General features: G+C 38.6%; 1 protein-coding gene across 3 annotated transcripts in view; it reads left to right on the plus strand.

Annotated features, from left to right (window-relative positions):
* The window catches only part of NRP1 (neuropilin 1), a 249366-nt gene extending 231246 nt beyond the window's left edge, over positions 1 to 18120 (plus strand). For all 3 annotated transcript variants that reach the window (XM_078663336.1, XM_078663334.1, XM_078663335.1), the window contains exons 15-18: positions 9184 to 9455; positions 11478 to 11574; positions 13589 to 13651; positions 14399 to 18120. In XM_078663336.1, coding sequence (XP_078519462.1) covers positions 9184 to 9455; positions 11478 to 11574; positions 13589 to 13651; positions 14399 to 14685 — 719 coding nt within the window. In that variant the 3' untranslated portion in view covers positions 14686 to 18120. The remainder of the gene's footprint in view (positions 1 to 9183; positions 9456 to 11477; positions 11575 to 13588; positions 13652 to 14398) is intronic.
* Positions 18121 to 18423: the final 303 nt, after the last annotated feature.

An 18423-nucleotide genomic window follows, 5' to 3' on the forward strand; every position in this document is an offset into this window, starting at 1 on the left:
ATATGCGTGTGTGCGCACACGCATGTGTGTGTTTCTGCCAGTGTTTGCTATATGTGTTTATGATCATGTATTCAGGTGTCACATGCATTACTATCCCGCTGCTGAATGAGAAAACATGGGAATTAGAAAGAACTGCAACATTTAAATGGAAATCATTGAACATAAAACATTTTCACTTTAAATGGTATTAAAATAACTCGCTCTAATTATCTTGAATGAGGGAAATAGCACTGGAATGAGTGAGACTGAAGGAAGTTGATTGCCTCAGTGAGATCTGAAGAGAGAGTTAAAAGCTGTAGAGCACAGAGAAGTGAGGCACCAATTAAGACAGAAATGCCAGAACCGCTATCATTTTAATTGCCATCTAGAAGAAATGCTCACACTTTACTTTCACGGTATCCATTGGAATTAAAAACTAACATTGTTCCTAATTTGGGAATCCCTTTCACTAAAGATATTAATGTCGAGCCAGACCAACAGGTTCTAGTCAATCAATGGCCAAGTCCACCCCACTTGTTATGAGATCTAGGAATGTCCTCGTCAACATGGCATCCATTCACTGTTCACAGAAGGTCGAGCTGGAGGGGCGGCTGGCAGGGCGGTGATGGAAACCTCTCTTCTTCACTTAATTCAAACCAGGGGTTCGGTCAAAATGATTGTGGTACTGATCAAAGTATTCACGCAGACTAGATAATGCTGGTTTTTCAGCACAACGTACACAAATATGTTATTAGTTATTCTGGAATGTGTGTCTTGCATGTGATATAGAATTGATTTTAAACGTGGTCTACAAATATTTAAGCCTCGGTCCCACCCTGCCTCAAAAACGTGTCTATGTTTATGCTTGCCTTTCCATCCCTCACACATTACTCATGAACAGCTGCTTTTTCCACTAAACAAAAGGCCAAGTTCCACGTCAATAATAGTTTTATTGTGTTGTTATGTGAGTCAAATCACAAATAACAGCCCTACAATGCTAGATATAACTGTATCTATGCTGACAACTGGCAGTTGTGTTGGCTCGCCCTTACTTTATGAGAACTGACATTGTCAGATTTTAAAGTTCAACATTATTACATGGAACCATAAACACTTATGAACAGCATTATCAAAGAAGTGTCCATTATGTTTAGCGCCGGGACACCTCCTAGGAGGTAGCTGTTCGCGCTCTATAAATCACAGTATTATTATTATTATTATTATGTTGATTATTTTCCATCCGTGTAGTTGGAACCCTGGGTTATTTCACGGCCCATGTAGTCGGATCTCTGGATTGTTTTTTGTACGTACATTTGTGTCACTGGATTGTTTCATGGTCCAGGCTGCTGAATCGCACGATTATTTCTCGGCTCATGTAGTTGAATCAGTGGATTATTTTGGTTTTATGACTTTAAAATATATGCTTTTACCACGTATGCCTTTACTACAATACCTTCACAACTAATTGCCTTTACTACTCAATGGAATTACAACACCTGCCTTTACCATGCATATGTCTTAACCATGCATGTCTTTACCATGCATGGTAAGTACATTTGTGGTAAGTCAAACTCAAATATAAATATGTGTGTGTGTGAGAATTTTGTATTAATTCTTTGAAGGGAGGAAGCCCCCCCAACCTCCAACTCATTAAAAAAACTAAATTAAATGTTTTTTTTAATTGGATGAAACTTCTCCACACCCTCTTTTAAAATTACTTTCACCACTACATGACCTTACCCACCCCTAAACCCTAAGACTATTTTTTATTAACCTATACCTTTAACCCATCCCTAAAATACTCTTACCACCCTATACACTACCCCGCCCCCAAACCCTAAAAACACCCTTCCTACCTTATACCCTTACCCACACCTAAACCCTTACAATATCCTAACCACCCTATACTGCTACTCACCCCTAAACCCTAAAAATACCATTACCACCCAATACCATTACCCACCTCTAAACCCTAACAATACCTTTACCACACATAACCCTACCCACCCCATAACCCTAAAAATACCCTGCCCCGCCCCCGAACTGTATATTTTACACACACACACTTGCCTTAAATATACATACCTTTCGTGGTAAAGCCATATGCATGGTAAAGTTAATACGTAGTAAAGTATTTGTGGTAAAGAAATTGCGTGGTAAAGGCAGCATTGTACAGGCGTTATCCCAGTTATTTCATAGCCTATGTAGTTGAATCACTGATGTAATTCACAAACCATGTCAATGGATCAATGATTTTTCGATGGCTCCAATAGTTGGATCATTGGATTATTTCATGGCCCATGTAGTTTCAAGATCAAGTAGAAAATATTTGGCATAGCTACTGGATTCTTATCTCTTTAATAGGTCTACTTTATTGGCCGAAATGTTAAATTTGCAGCAAGTGCTGGTTTTGAAATTAAGTCTAATTTTGTATTCATGTATGTTTGCTACAGGTGTGTACGGAGGGTAGAGGAGCCTTTTAAAGTGGTTTCAGACTGTTTTGCAATTTCCCGATTTGCCTTTTAGAATCTCAGAGGTGTCACTTCTCTCTTCTGCTAAATCAACCAGAAAACATTACTGTTAATTATGGCTTAATTTCATATTTACAAAGGTGTTCTGGCAAACTACCTTTCAAAATTTCATCCACTCGTTCTTTGATTCAGGGTAACAATGGTAACTTCAGAATATCATAGATGCAGGCCATGGGCAATTTTTTTTATATAATAGGGGTTAAAAATACTGTATATTTTGACACCCTATGTGCACTGCAAATCCCTAGGGAATTTGCCCAACAACTTAGGTATACGCCACATGCTGTGGAAAGAGACAGAGCTTAACACAGCGTTTAACACTACTATGCCAGGAGTTAAGTCAGTTTTTACAAACAAAAGGAGTTAGGTCCTAGAACAAGGAGTGGGGGGGCTGGACCCTATTTAAACCAGAAAAAACACAAAAATGCCACCACCCACTTATGACTTTTTGGAAAACTGCCAATTATTTTGGAGCAATAGGACAAACACGAATTCTTTTTGTTCGACCTGGTACCTTTATTTGTACCTGATAACTTCAGTATTTTTTGTTTTTAAGCTTTTTGTAAAGAAGGAAAAGAACATTCAGCAACTTCGCCATAAATATATACATCAACTACTTCACAATAAATATATACATCACTATTTACATACCACAAAATTAAGTACCATCCTATTATACAATCACAAGCATTCTACATATAATACAAAACATATACAACATTCAATAGAGCAAGCCTGTGTATAAACGATTAAATCAATATTTATACAAATGAAAAAGAGACAAAGTCAAAATGAGGGAAGGAGTAATGGTGTAATTTTAGAAACAATTAATATTTATGAATAACTCCTTCCAGTGTGCCGACGCGTTTCTGGTGCAAAGAAGTCAATCTTTAGACCGTCATCAGGGCTCTGTCACTTATCTGTATTAACATGCAGAAAAACAATGTTTTATTATTTCTGCACTATATTGTTGTGAGGAATATACTAAATCGCACCACCAATTTTAACACTGAAAAATACCTGTTGGTTTTTCTTTAAAAAACCGTAATCCGAGGTTGCGACTCCTATGTTGTCGCTTTCCTTTTTCTTTATTTATCGGGGTCTCTACCTAAGTGAAAGAAACAGGATTGTGGCGTTTTAGTGGTCATGTCTTCAAAACCTGTCATAAATTGCTCTAAGGGATGGACTGCCGACTTATCTCATACCTGTCTCTTGCGAGGGGGGACTCAATGGCGACGATTTCTAAACTGGTTCAGTTTGCCTCGAATCTGTTGGTATTAAAAGGACTACTATTACCCCATTTGTTTACAGTATGTAGTGCACCGCATCTAGCAGTGAAGCAACAGGGGCAAACGAACAACATACCTTCACTGGGGGGCGTGGACTCCTACCGCCAGGTCCCTTCTTTCTGTTTGGAACTCCCCGCGCGGCGTGCGCCGCGCTCCTGTCAGGTGCGTATGTCTGCGTATCCACAGCTTTCAAATGCAGTATCTACAATAATGACAAGCGCAATTGTTTTAAAACAAATTCGCGCTAGGGTATGAACCCCTGAAAAGGCTCAAATCTTCTCTGCATACCTGTTGAGATCCCAACTGTGCTTCACTGGCTCACTCAGTGCTGATGTGGAGGGGCCGTTTTGAATTTTGCCATCATTTATGTCTATGATGTCTCTGGGAATTATGGGACATGTAGTGCTGAGGTCATTTTTGAGACGTGAACAGAAAGCAATTCAGCTCGCATGAAGGGCAGGTGACCGCTTTTAGAAGCCACGGTTTGTTGTATTTATAGTCTAGACACTTCGGACAAGCTGTTTAATCCAGTGACTGTGCTATTAAATTTTAAGATGAGGTACGCTTCTTTCTGAAGCAGGACCCTCTCAGTGTCAAGTACACGTTTCATCTGGTTCGTTGAGAAGAGGACCGACCATTTAAAGTCATTCTCGCTATGGCCTTTCTCGATAAAGTGTTCAACCATGGGTGCTGTTGTCACTTTTTTCTTTATTCTGGACCTATGCTGGCAAATTCTCAGGTTCACCTTTTGACTCGTTTTGCCGATGTAGATCTTACTACATGGGCATATCACCACATAAACAAAATTTTTTGTTTTACACGTTGTGAAGCCTTGATGTTTCCACTTATTCCCCAGATGCTGGAACTCGTTCCCTTCTAGTGTGCTGGCACAGGCTACACAATTGCCACATCTATGATGTCCTTCAAGTGGCTTCATTTTTAGTTGACTCCGCAAATCATTCTGAACTCTGGTGGCGCCGATATCTGCTCTCACCAATTGTTGGCCTATACTTTGATTCTTCTTATAAGCGAACATTGGGCGTGGAAAAGGACATTCAAGTCCCTCCAGAAGGTGCCAATTCTTTAGTATCGTTTGCCTGAATTTATGTGTGTCTGGGCCAAAGGTCGTAACACAAAAAACTATTAAAGCATTCCCGCAAGAGAGCTAGGTTCTTTCCCCGTGAGCAATTGCTAGCAAAGAAACAAAAGAAAGAACTTGACAGGCTAGTGTGTGTTACGACCTTTTGCCCAGACACACATAAATTCAGGCAAACGATACTAAAGAATTGGCACCTTCTGGAGGGACTTGAATGTCCTTTTCCACGCCCAATGTTCGCTTATAAGAAGAATCAAAGTATAGGCCAACAATTGGTGAGAGCAGATATCGGCGCCACCAGAGTTCAGAATGATTTGCGGAGTCAACTAAAAATGAAGCCACTTGAAGGACATCATAGATGTGGCAATTGTGTAGCCTGTGCCAGCACACTAGAAGGGAACGAGTTCCAGCATCTGGGGAATAAGTGGAAACATCAAGGCTTCACAACGTGTAAAACAAAAAATGTTGTTTATGTGGTGATATGCCCATGTAGTAAGATCTACATCGGCAAAACGAGTCAACAGGTGAACCTGAGAATTTGCCAGCATAGGTCCAGAATAAAGAAAAAAGTGACAACAGCACCCATGGTTGAACACTTTATCGAGAAAGGCCATAGCGAGAATGACTTTAAATGGTCGGTCCTCTTCTAAACGAACCAGATGAAACGTGTACTTGACACTGAGAGGGTCCTGCTTCAGAAAGAAGCGTACCTCATCTTAAAATTTAATAGCACAGTCACTGGATTAAACAGCTTGTCCGAAGTGTCTAGACTATAAATACAACAAACCGTGGCTTCTAAAAGCGGTCACCTGCCCTTCATGCGAGCTGAATTGCTTTCTGTTCACGTCTCAAAAATGACCTCAGCTCTACATGTCCCATAATTCCCAGAGACATCATAGACATAAATGATGGCAAAATTCAAAACGGCCCCTCCACATCAGCACTGAGTGAGCCAGTGAAGCACAGTTGGGATCTCAACAGGTATGCACAGAGAAGATTTGAGCCTTTTCAGGGGTTCATACCCTAGCGCGAATTTGTTTTAAAACAATTGCGCTTGTCATTATTGTAGATACTGCATTTGAAAGCTGTGGATACGCAGACATACGCACCTGACAGGAGCGCGGCGCACGCCGCGCGGGGAGTTCCAAACAGAAAGAAGGGACCTGGCGGTAGGAGTCCACGCCCCCCAGTGAAGGTATGTTGTTCGTTTGCCCCTGTTGCTTCACTGCTAGATGCGGTGCACTACATACTGTAAACAAATGGGGTATAGTAGTCCTTTTAATACCAACAGATTCGAGGCGAACTGAACCAGTTTAGAAATCGTCGCCATTGAGTCCACCCCTCGCAAGAGACAGGTATGAGATAAGTCGGCAGTCCATCCCTTAGAGAAATTTATGACAGGTTTTGAAGACATGACCACTAAAATGCCACAATCCTGTTTCTTTCACTTAGGTAGAGACCCCGATAAATAAAGAAAAAGGAAAGCGACAACATAGGAGTCGCAACCTCGGATTACGGTTTTTTAAAGAAAAACCAACAGGTATTTTTCAGTGTTAAAATTGGCGGTGCGATTTAGTATATTCCTCACAACAATATAGTGCAGAAATAATAAAACATTGTTTTTCTGCATGTTAATACAGATAAGTGACAGAGCCCTGATGACGGTCTAAAGATTGACTTCTTTGCACCAGAAACGCGTCGGCACACTGGAAGGAGTTATTCATAAATATTAATTGTTTCTAGAATTACACCATTACTCCTTCCCTCATTTTGACTTTGTCTCTTTTTCATTTGTATAAATATTGATTTAATCGTTTATACACAGGATTGCTCTATTGAATGTTGTATATGTTTTGTATTATATGTAGAATGCTTGTGATTGTATAATAGGATGGTACTTAATTTTGTGGTATGTAAATAGTGATGTATATATTTATTGTGAAGTAGTTGATGTATATATTTATGGCGAAGTTGCTGAATGTTCTTTTCCTTCTTCACAAAAAGCTTAAAAACAAAAAATACTGAAGTTATCAGGTACAAATAAAGGTACCAGGTCGAACAAAAAGAATTTGTGTTTGTCCTATTGCTCCAAAATAATTGGCAGTTTTCCAAAAAGTCATAAGTGGGTGGTGGCATTTTTGTGTTTTTTCAGGAGTTAAGTCAGTGGCACACTGCAAGAGTTGCTCTGGATAGTGGTATTTAACTTACAAAGCTGTACTTCTGACAGCAGACCTCTTTCCTTTACCCTATAGCACAATTAGCCAAATATTGTGACTTAGCATCCTAAAGTTCCCAAGAGTCGCAGTGTGTATGTTTGGCCTCCTTTTTCTGATTATGGATGAGGGGACCTATGAAGATGGTAAGGGATCACAAAACAAAGCCGTCACCCCTGTTCTAGGATGTCCCATGCGTTCTGCAGTAGTCCGTCACAAATGTCTTCCTCGTATGGAACAGTCACTCTGACTAATCCTTACTGTGTTTCTGCAGAAACCTTTCAGACATCTGGCCACAGGTTGTTTAGTATGAATGCATTAAGACTTCATGAGGGACATATTTGAAGACTGGCTACATGATCTCAAAGATATCACACCACATTGACCTTTTTTCACTTTATCACATTTGCTAAGTGGTATAGACTCAGACGAAACAATGCTTTGACACACTTTGGGGCATATTTACAAGCCCCTATCGCCGCCACAGCATCACTTTCAGTGACGTTGTGATGGCAATAGGTCCTTTGCCTCATTTACCAGGCAGCATTGAGCCCCTTAATGTGGCTTAATGCGACCTTATAAATAAGCCACCCTTTCACGCTGTACTTATCATGAAAGGGGAGAGCGATGGGTGTTGCAGTGGGCGTTCTTCTGCAACACCTATTGATTTTGACGCTGCCCCCTAATTACAAGGATGGCGTAAATAGGTGGTAGCACCAACATTAAGACCAGGTAAAACCTGGTCTTAAACATGCGAAACGAAGAGAAATGCTTTATTTCTCCTAGTTTTTGTGGTTTTCGTGTGTGATGCATTGTGCAGCGCACATAGAAACAGCAAATTGCCATTTATTGTTTATGTGCAGTAAGGTGTCCCTTCCTGCACATAAACAATCAAAAAAAGAGTGGATATTTTGCAATTCTATGTGTGCTGCACTAAGCAGCACACATAAAAGTTACAAAACGTAATTTAAAGATTGTTAATGTGCAAGAAAGAAGACCTTCATGCACATAAACAATCTTCCCCTCAACGCAGACACCTGTGCATAATGCTGCAAGGGTGCCTGCGTTGGTGCTAAGCTGCTAAGTTTAGCGCCAGCGCAGGGGGAGATGCAGGGCCGCACCATATTGTTGTAAATATATTGCAGCCCTGCGTTTCTGAAATGGCGGAGTGCGGCGTTAAGCCAGGAAGGCCAACACAGCACTCTGTCAATTCATTGTAAATAGGTCCCTATAGTTGTCCTATTGATTTATAACTAGTTCCTATAGGTTTTGTTCCATCTATTGCCAACTATATTGGTATCATTCTTTTCTAAATTAGTTTACATGTAAACAAAGGATTTTTAAGGAAGGGTCCTATTGTAGAATTGGGTGAGGGAAGGACCTCCAACAAGCTGACAAGTATTTGTTATGAAGAATAATTTCCTTCCCATTGAGTTGTATTTATTATAAAACACTGCATTAATGTAAACATATCAGGCACAAAACTGCACAGCCAGCCACTAGCTGTCATGAGTCAATTCCTCCTGCCATTGTAAATCTCACTCTCCATCATGGTTTCAGATCAAGTGTGTCTGAATCATAGTCTGACTTCAGCTCTCATCTCCTTTGTTCTATTACAACTTCCTTGGCTGTAGCCTTTTCTATCCCTGCTATTGGTGGGCAATGAGCTGTGCTTGATCATGGTGTTCCTGAATTCCCGATGGAAGGCACTGAAGTTTGTCTGAATTGCCTAGTGATCTCCATCTGTTCCAACTGTGAGCGATCCCAGGGTGGCGGGACACAGCGCCCCACAATGAGATGGAGCCATCTGTTGAGCACAGATAATTAAAAACAAGATCAGCATCAAAGTTTAGAAAAGCTACATGGCTTCAGTGCTTGTAGAGAAAACAGACCAAAGTGACACATAATCACAAAGCTTGCTTTGTAAATCATCACTGTACATACACTGCATGTAATTCAGCACAATCCGGTTGAAGCTAAAAAGATGGAATATTAAATGTCTAACATTTCTAAATTATCACTGCTGTCAAGAGAAACAATATTCCCCTTTTCTAACAGTGTTTTTGTTTTGGCAGGAGATGGAAATTTCATTTACTCTGCGGCTGATGAGAAGCAAAGGGGTAAATTTGCACGTCTAGTGAGCCCCATGGTTTCCTCTGAGAATGCAGCACATTGCATGACATTCTGGTATCTCATGTACGGAAGCCACGTGGGTACCCTCAGAGTGAAACTGAGGTACCAGAAACCTGAAGAATTTGACCAAGTTCTATGGACAATGGCTGGTAATCAAGGGGTCCACTGGAAGGAAGGACGCGTCCTGCTTCACAAAACTTTGAAACATTACCAGGTAACGTGGTTAGATGTTATTTGTTGATTATTATGAATGTCAATGATCCAAATGACTTAGAGATGATAACTCTCACAGTGGTATTGTAGCATCCATCCACCACTGATATGGGCTTGCAGTGCTTTTTTATCTTGTCCCATTGATTGCAGGTCATAGCATGCGTGCATGGTTGGGAGAATGTGCAATCGAAGGGAGGTTTAAATGGGAAGTATTTGATGTCATGCGTGAAGCTAATACAACTGCTAAGAGACAAATACACGGACACTGCACATAAGTATGGTTGTTCTGAGAATCATGTTATCTTGATCAAAAGGAAAGTTAGTGATTAGGGTGGCCGATTCTGTTGTTAGAAAAGTCAGCAGAATCCCCAGGCCCTTTGATTAGACTGGGTAAGTTCCACTCTTCCAGGGTTCATGTTATAGTGAGTATGGCTGACTTAAAAATAAGTGAAGTGGTTGGTGATAGTCCTAAAGGTCCAACCTGCTTAGCTCTAGATGTTCATACAGGAAGATTGGTGGCAAAAACTAGACATACGTAGGAGGCAGGCATTGGCAGATGATAGATGAGGGATGCCTGGGGTCAAAACTGTAAGCAGAAATAGAAGAACATATGTATAAGGATATGAGTAATAGTCATGAAGTCCAGTCAGGATGTCAGTAGGCTTTGAAATCAAAGCAGAGATGCAATGGCAGCATCTTTAACTGTTATCCTTTGCAATGAGGAAGATCAAGTGTTGTGGACAGGTTAAGGTAGAGTTAACATCAGCAAGTGGTGGAAAAACTAGCTTTATTTTTTCCTAAGTTGTAACCCTGTGGTTTAGATGGTGGAGGGTTAGTCCCTTGTGATGAACAGATGGCCACAAAAAGTGTTATTTACTAAGGGTTGTGCCGTAGCTTGTGTGGTACTGTACAATTTCATCCTGCGCCAACAGGCTTTTATAATAGTATTTAAATTAACATAATGCTTTGTGTTGCTTTGTTCCACTCAAGTGCAGTTGCAAATACTTTGTAAATGGCCCTCTACATTTTCTGATTCACAATGGTACTGAATTCCAAGGTTTAACTTATTTAATCAAAAAGGAGAGCCTACAAAGCACAGTTTCTGATATGTCATCAATGTATTTGCATTTTAGATTGGGCTATATGGCTCCTGGGCCATGTGGGCTTGTATACATAGCATTTGTATTGCAGAAAGTAGGGCATATGCTATTTATAGCCCTCAGAATGAGGCAAAGAATTTGAAAAGATATCCACCTGGTGACTGGGAATAAGTGTACAGCCCGTAATGCTGTCAAAGTGTGGTCCCTAGGAGGCACATGTATGCATAGTCCTTCTGCTAAGATTGGCACCCTTTTTGGTTTATACAGAAGGAATTAATCTTCCCAAGTTAACTCAGTTCAGCCTAGAGAGCACACGATTGATGGTCAGCTGTATTACATGTGCTGTATTCCAAGAAAACAGATGATCCTTCTTAAATGGCTTAGCTTTTGCATATAAAGTTGTTGTAATATATAAATAATGAGGTGATAGAACATACATGTGGATCTCTTATGCTCGAATTACCTTCATATAACTATGTTCATCCATAAACCATTCTCATATACGTAAGCTCCAATCATAGGGAAAGTTTGCAGTTTAAAAACTGTGCTCACAGAACATAAGTGCGATCATCCACAATAAGGGTAAATATAATCAGAAAAAAATTAAACTTGCTTTTTTTCAGAATCCTCCATGTATCCTGCCCTTTGATCCAAACTGCAGAAATAAATTATGTGACTCTTTACAAACCTTCATATTCCTACTGCAGCCTGTAATGTCCCAAAAGATTCATCATGTATGTCACACCTTCCCAGAGGGAAAACATTGAGAGTTGGGCCACAGTTGTCTAACAAATAGTGTATCATCATACTCTCTGTCAATATATTTTATATATAGTAGTATTTCTTAAACCGATCTTCCAACTAGACCTACTGCACATTGCATAACAATTTTCACAAAATGTTACTTTTATCTGTTTCCGTAGGTGATTGTTGAAGGTGAAATTGGAAAAGGAAATGCTGGCGGTATCGCAGTTGATGACATCAATATAGCCAACCACATTTCTCCCAGCGATTGCAGAGGTAAGTAACTAGGCCTGGTCAGAATTTCAATTGTGCTGGAGTAATCAGAGTAATTTTGATAATTCCATGTTACTCTTTGATGTAGAATTACCAGTAGTTACACGATTACGCCCGCTCACATAATTAAGAGTAATTTCGGGGAGTAAAAATCCTACTGCAAGAGCACATTTAGTGAATGGGAACAGCTGCTGTTTATGTTGTGTTGCATTTAGAGCTATTTTCTTAGTGCAAAATGTATCCTCGCATCCATTATAAATTCAAGGGGCCACTTTTGCACTAAGAAAATAGCACTACATGCAGAATCAGTCTTCTTGCGTAATTCTGCATAATCTCGCAGAATTTCTGAGTAATTCTACATGATCAATGATACCCACCCCTATAAGTGACCTGTGCACTAACAGGAATCAACTGTGCTTATTCAATATTTTCTGTTGTACCTTAATATTGCACCATATTCCCAGTTCACTGAAGAACATTGTACTATAGAGCATTATTTATTATTTTTTGGGTGCCAGTAGATAGCAATAGCCATTTTATCCATGTTCGTATCTACAGCAGATGGCTGTCATAATACATTATGTACATACATTATCAGTAGATATGTCCACTACAGTACAAGAGGAGGCAAGCTCTATTAGGTCTTAGCATTCAATTTTTATAGGCGACCATCTCAGTAAATACTAGGGTTACCATGGCATTCAAATTTCAACAGCTCCATTTAAGGGTAGGTATGGTTATGTTATACAACTTAATATAACTCAAACCTGCCAGTTATGGTCAGCTATGGAATCACAGCCACCCAATACACTGTGCAGAACTCACTTGTTACATCCCAAATGACACCACCATGGCACTACATTCGGCGTCAATCATGACATCATTGCTGCTGGTACTGGACAGAAGAAATTGCCTTTGGCTTGGCCTCACACCCATTATTCATGCCTGTAGTATCTACAGAACACAGTAGGCCATGCCATGTGGGTAATCATTGAAGGTTTGACCTTTGGTCGTATCCTGTAGGCAATACCGATGTCAATAGCACTTAGGAATTGCAGTCTCTCTTCCCCAAACTCTACGAATGTATTATGTAATGGGAAACACGTTTAGGGATGCTTCTCTGTCGCTTTGGCCGAGCTGCAAAATTTCCAATATTATTCTTCAGTAGATTATGCCATTTTATTTTTTTGAGGTTTTCATGCAAATTCATTAAACATGGGCATAATTTCCAGCAAAACAAAAGTCAGAATACGGAAAAAAAAGACAGGACCATAACAACAGAGAGAGAATTTGAATGTGCTATATATTAATATTCATTTTTAATGGTGTGCTTAGATATTTATAAGTAAAAGAAATAGATTCTAGCAGAAAGACCTTTCCAGTATGCTATATTAATTAATTATATTCATCCAATTACATAAACGCCAAACAAATTTAAGAAAATTAAGACAACAATGAGAATTATAGATTGTATGCAAAAAAAACGTTAGATTGCGCACAACAACCCGAGAGGAAAAACTTGATAAAGAAAATACAATCCAAATTAACTTTGTATGATACAAGATGAACATACTTTCCAAAGTTCTAAACACCCCTTTTTGTACACCATCTATAAATACTGTCAACAGTTAAATCTATACAGTTGTCACAGTTTGCCAAAGTCTAATGTTAAAATGTATTTTCTCTGTCAGTTAAAAGAAGTCAAAAATACCACTCTGGCTTGCATGTAAAGAGCAAAGGTTTATTGTTAGATAAGCTATCTAACACGGAAGTAGATTCACAACATATTTGATAACATCCCCGCAATACTCATTTAGGCCCCTAATCATTAGCCTCCAGTTCCTAAACCAAAGTTGGTTTTTGCTGTGTATTGTCCTTCGCAGTAGATATAGTTCATACTCTATTCTTACCACCGTCGCCTAAGGTTTCTTTAAAAAGGGCCTGGAACTAAGCATTGTACATATTAGACCATAATTTAGCTTGCCTACTCACACACATATTTTGTTTTCTTATTTAGATGCAGAACACACTGATATGAACAATGAAATAAAGACAGACGACTCTGAAATTAATGAAACAGGTAGGTGCAATGGCGTGTTTTACTTGGCTGTTGACCAATACCATATTTTGCGTAAGTGGTGATTTGTGTAGGAACATTTCTGGACTAGCAACAGTTTCAAACCTTTATCTATTAATTTGGAAATATCAGTTGAAGACAACTACAACAAAGTTTAGAAAGTGTGAGTGCTCTGATACATTTCGCAGCAAACGCATGTTGAATGATTTCACCTATTTGTTATTAACTGGTAGTGTGTTTGTTCTTCTTCACATGTTTGCTCTTTCACTACTGTTTCTTTGTCATATTCCTCTTAATATGTTTCATGGATGTCCTTATCATGTCCAACTTTCTTCATTAGACAGGCATTACACCACAAAGAACCTTCATTTGAGCAAATTGTTTATACAAATGAAAAATATTTCCTCTTAAGTGAAAACAAATCTAATCAGCAAATTCAGAATTCCACATGATTTGCTCATGACAGTTGTCCACCTCGTGTAAAAATATCTTGGGTAAACTTTGACAAGCAATCATACTGTGGTCTCGTGTACATTTCCACAAGTGCTCCTGGCTGTCTTGGAGATTCTTTGTGAGACTCCAAAACAGGTAGAGATCCTCTGGAAGTATATTTTTAGCTTTTGCTTGGAGACTTGCTCGAATCATATTCTAAGAGAGTAGTTCACTAAACAGCAATTACATGTGTAGATTATGTTAGCATATTTCTGCAACTTTTGATCCTCACCCACCAATATCTCTGTTTATATTTAGGGTTCACGCCAAAATATGTGGATAATGAGTTCACTGAGGACATCTCTAAAAAGCCTGGCAATGTACTCAAGACGTTGGATCCCATTCTCATAACGATCATAGCTATGAGCGCACTGGGGGTCCTTTTGGGAGCCATCTGCGGAGTCGTCCTGTACTGTGCCTGTTGGCATAATGGAATGTCGGAAAGAAATTTGTCTGCTCTGGAAAATTACAATTTTGAACTTGTGGATGGTGTTAAGTTAAAAAAAGAAAAACTGAACACACAGAATACTTATTCAGAGGCATGAAGGTGTCAAATGAGCAATGAAGTTTCCAAGCATCCGAATGGAAGGACACAATGTTTGCGCTGTGGGGACGGCTAATATTTTACTGTACAGGCTTAAAGGAGTGCGTTGATCGACGTTGAGCCAAGCTTTTCTCAGGAGCTTCAGTGAATATAATCGCTAAACATGGACACTATGTTATAATCCGAATCATGTACAGTCAGCTTCTTCAGTTGGTTTTGTTTCTGAATAATCTAATGCTGGTGTTGAGACCAAGTATGATTGACTTATAGTTTGTACCCTCCCCCACCCTTTACTGTTATGTTTTGTTTTGTTTCTCTCCTGTGGGTGCTTTTTCAGTGTACAAATCCACTATGCTGTCAAAAAGTATATCTGAGGGGCTCCTGTAGAAGGATGGATATGCTGCCCTGTGGGTCAGTGCCCCGAAGCGACGGGAGTAGCAGACAGCTTGCTGACTCCTTTACCTGTGTTTGTGCATAATTGCTGGTCTTGTGCATAGGCAATAAAGGGTTAGGGTGTCCTTGAAGTACTGTAGCATCAGTACCAATAGAATATGTTGGCTCTGTGAATCAAGCTGTATAAAGTTTATTGATGTTTTTTTCAGTGTTGTTCTACCCACTGTGCTTGTCTATTCCATCCAGAACATATACAGCACCACCGACAGACACAACAGGCAATAGAGTGTACTGCCTGCCCTTGAGAAAATGTTCTTGGCACTGGCTAGTGTATGTCCTCTCAAGTGCCTTTTTGTGTTTGTACTGCATTCTATTGTGTTTATAATGACTGCAGATGCTTTTATTCTGTAAAAGCCCTCCTTGTCTATAGTTGCATTCTGGTGGCTAAAATGAAAATATACGTCTCGTATATAGGTGGCCTACAGAAGGTAAGGGCTACTGGAGATTTGGCATCCTGGCTCTAGAATTTTGCTCTTTGTGTTATGTTCGATGTCATTTTGTTATCTTTTTGTATAAAGCTGCAATATCTCCTTTTCATGTTCTTTCATATAGAATGTATTTTCAGATGTCTACTCAATCTTGAGTAGATCACCGAAGTATTTGCCATAATCAAGGGGAGAGGACACTGCAGCTTCTAATCGCTGATCGTAATGGCAATGGATTTAGTTAATATTCCCCGTCCATGTTCAAATGAAAATAAGGGAAAATCGAATTTAGCCCACAAAAGTCTAACTTTGGGTCTCTTGCTAGCAGCTTAAAGTGACAGTATCATTTTTCCACAATGCACGTCATACTGATTTCACTGCAAAAATGATTGATAAAATAACATTTCCGAGGACACAAAGTGAGTTATTTCACACTTTAAGTTTCAAAGCAAAAATACATTTATTTTCCTTCAACATCAGAATGTAATAGAATGTAAAAGCTAAGCATTTATAGGTCTCTCCCATCAAGTGAACCAGTTGTTTCCCCAAAACAATGGTATAACAATAGTCTTAAAGAGCTAAATGTTTCTTTGACTGCTTGTTGACAGGACCACACATAAGTGGGATAGAGAGAGCACACAGCCACTGGAAATGAAGCACTCTATGGAGACACTAAGGGATACAGTAATCTCGCGAATGGGCATTCTTCCCAAAAGTCAGAATCATCTCAGAGTACTAACTAATGAGGACTTCTTCGAGACTTAAAATCACTCCCCATTATACTGCCGCTGATCCTGGAATAATCATAGCCTCCTTGCGATGCGCGTTAATAAAAACTAGCGCAGCCAATTGTAATCCATTTCAGACCAACGGTGTGGTTCTTGCAGCAGATGTAAGTTGTGCTGCAAGTCTGAAGCAAGTCTATGAGAATGATATATTTGAAGTATGCAGTGTGTTCTCTTGTAACGAGAATTATATTTTTAATAATACTTTGGAAACATTTGAGCAAGACTAGGTCAACGCTGTATTGCAATACTTATTTCTTAGATGCTTGCTTTGTCAACAGACATCAGTGGTTGTACAGTTTAAATACAAGAAACTAGTGAACCACAGCAACTACAGTCTCCGGTGGCCGCAGTGACTATGGGACAAACATGTTTTTGTTCTTAACTTTCTACCTTACTTTTATTAGCTGTAAATTTTTTCTTTGTTAATTTATTAAATGCGTATATAGACAAATAGGAAGTGTTTTAGAAAGGCTGGGGAAGGCGTGCATTGGGTTGCATCAATTGCAGGTTCTGAAATGAAACAGAAAACCATTTCTAGTGTACAAGGACAAGTGTGTACATCCTTCCAGCTGGCCCTAATATCCTGATGACAAATAGCTCTCTGATTGAAAGATTCAAAAAATATATGGGGAAACTTGTGAATGTCAGTATATGATTGTAACAGAACATCTATATATTGTCAACACAGTGCAGTTATGAATTAAAAATATAACCACTGTGAAGTTCAAGGTATCTCTTGATTATATGGACTCACTTCAATTTTAGATAGTGGTCTTTCGCAACTCTGATTCATTATCTTATTTATTGAGCACTCTTTGAACAGACTTAAGACGCTGAATGACAATATATGCAACAAACTTGAAACTTTGCTTGGGAACTTCAAGACTGGTTTATCAAAGATTTCCCGTAGTTAAAGACATTCTTTAAACTCTTATGCTGGGGAATATAGCCTCATTTGGAAAAGGTTTTCCACCGCTTAAGACAAATTAAAACATTTCTTATGCAGAATATGAGTTTCATAATTGCCTCAAAACCTAAAGGAATTCTAAATGATGTTTTAAGCCAAGACCAAATTCTTGTTTCCTAGCCTAATGTGGTTTAATATTCTCTTGAGTCAACAAAAAACCTAATAAATAAGGGCCTTTGGGTTTTAGGTTGTATATGTCACCATTCTGAATCAGTACAAGTTTGCAATGGCATCCTGTGGCCCCTCTTCTTTTGAGATGTTGCAATATGATTATAGCACTATACATAAGAAATTCTTCTAAGGGGTCAACCAATCAGCAATGAAAAATGATACTGCAACTTTAAATATAAAAAATCTTGCACTGATAATTATATTTAAAATATTATATGTTTATAAAGTTAATAATTTGTAAAAGCAGTGTTACAAATCGTTTTGTTTATATTGTTTTAGATTTTTTCATAATTTTAAAAATGTAAAATAACATATTTTTTCTTTATTGATAAACTTTAAAAAAACGTTCTGGAGTAAAATGAGTTCATTTTACTGGTATATTATTGCTTCATGTTTTGTACCATCATAAACTTTTGTGCAAATTTTTTTACAGAAATTTTTATTTTCTATGACAATGACACTTGTAAATTGTTGTTTTAAGATAAACAGCGAAGCCTTAACTTTAAATCACATTTGTATTCTCAGACATTGAGTAGCATAAAATCACATAGAACCGAACTGTAATTTAATTCCAAACTATGACTACTACATTCCAAAGATACAGTTGAATAAAACATTTTCATAAAAATGCATCATTAGTTACACCATTTCTTTTGTCTTACGTTTATATTATTTTTAACAGATTGGGCTGGTATTTACAATATTATAAATGCACAAAGATTCAAGACAGGAATGATGAAGTCCAAACTATAGGAATAATATTCATCCATGCTCCCCTTTCATGGAAGATTTTAATTTCCATTAATTTATGATCAGCAAATTTTTACAAAGTAGTCTCATTAGAGCTCACAAATTTAGTTAGATTTTTTAAAGATGACATTACCAACAAGGGCATGCAATGATCATGAATTTAAAACATAAGGGTTGATAACAAG

Source organism: Lissotriton helveticus, chromosome 10, assembly GCF_964261635.1.
Source record: "Lissotriton helveticus chromosome 10, aLisHel1.1, whole genome shotgun sequence".
Lineage (NCBI taxonomy): Eukaryota > Metazoa > Chordata > Amphibia > Caudata > Salamandridae > Lissotriton > Lissotriton helveticus.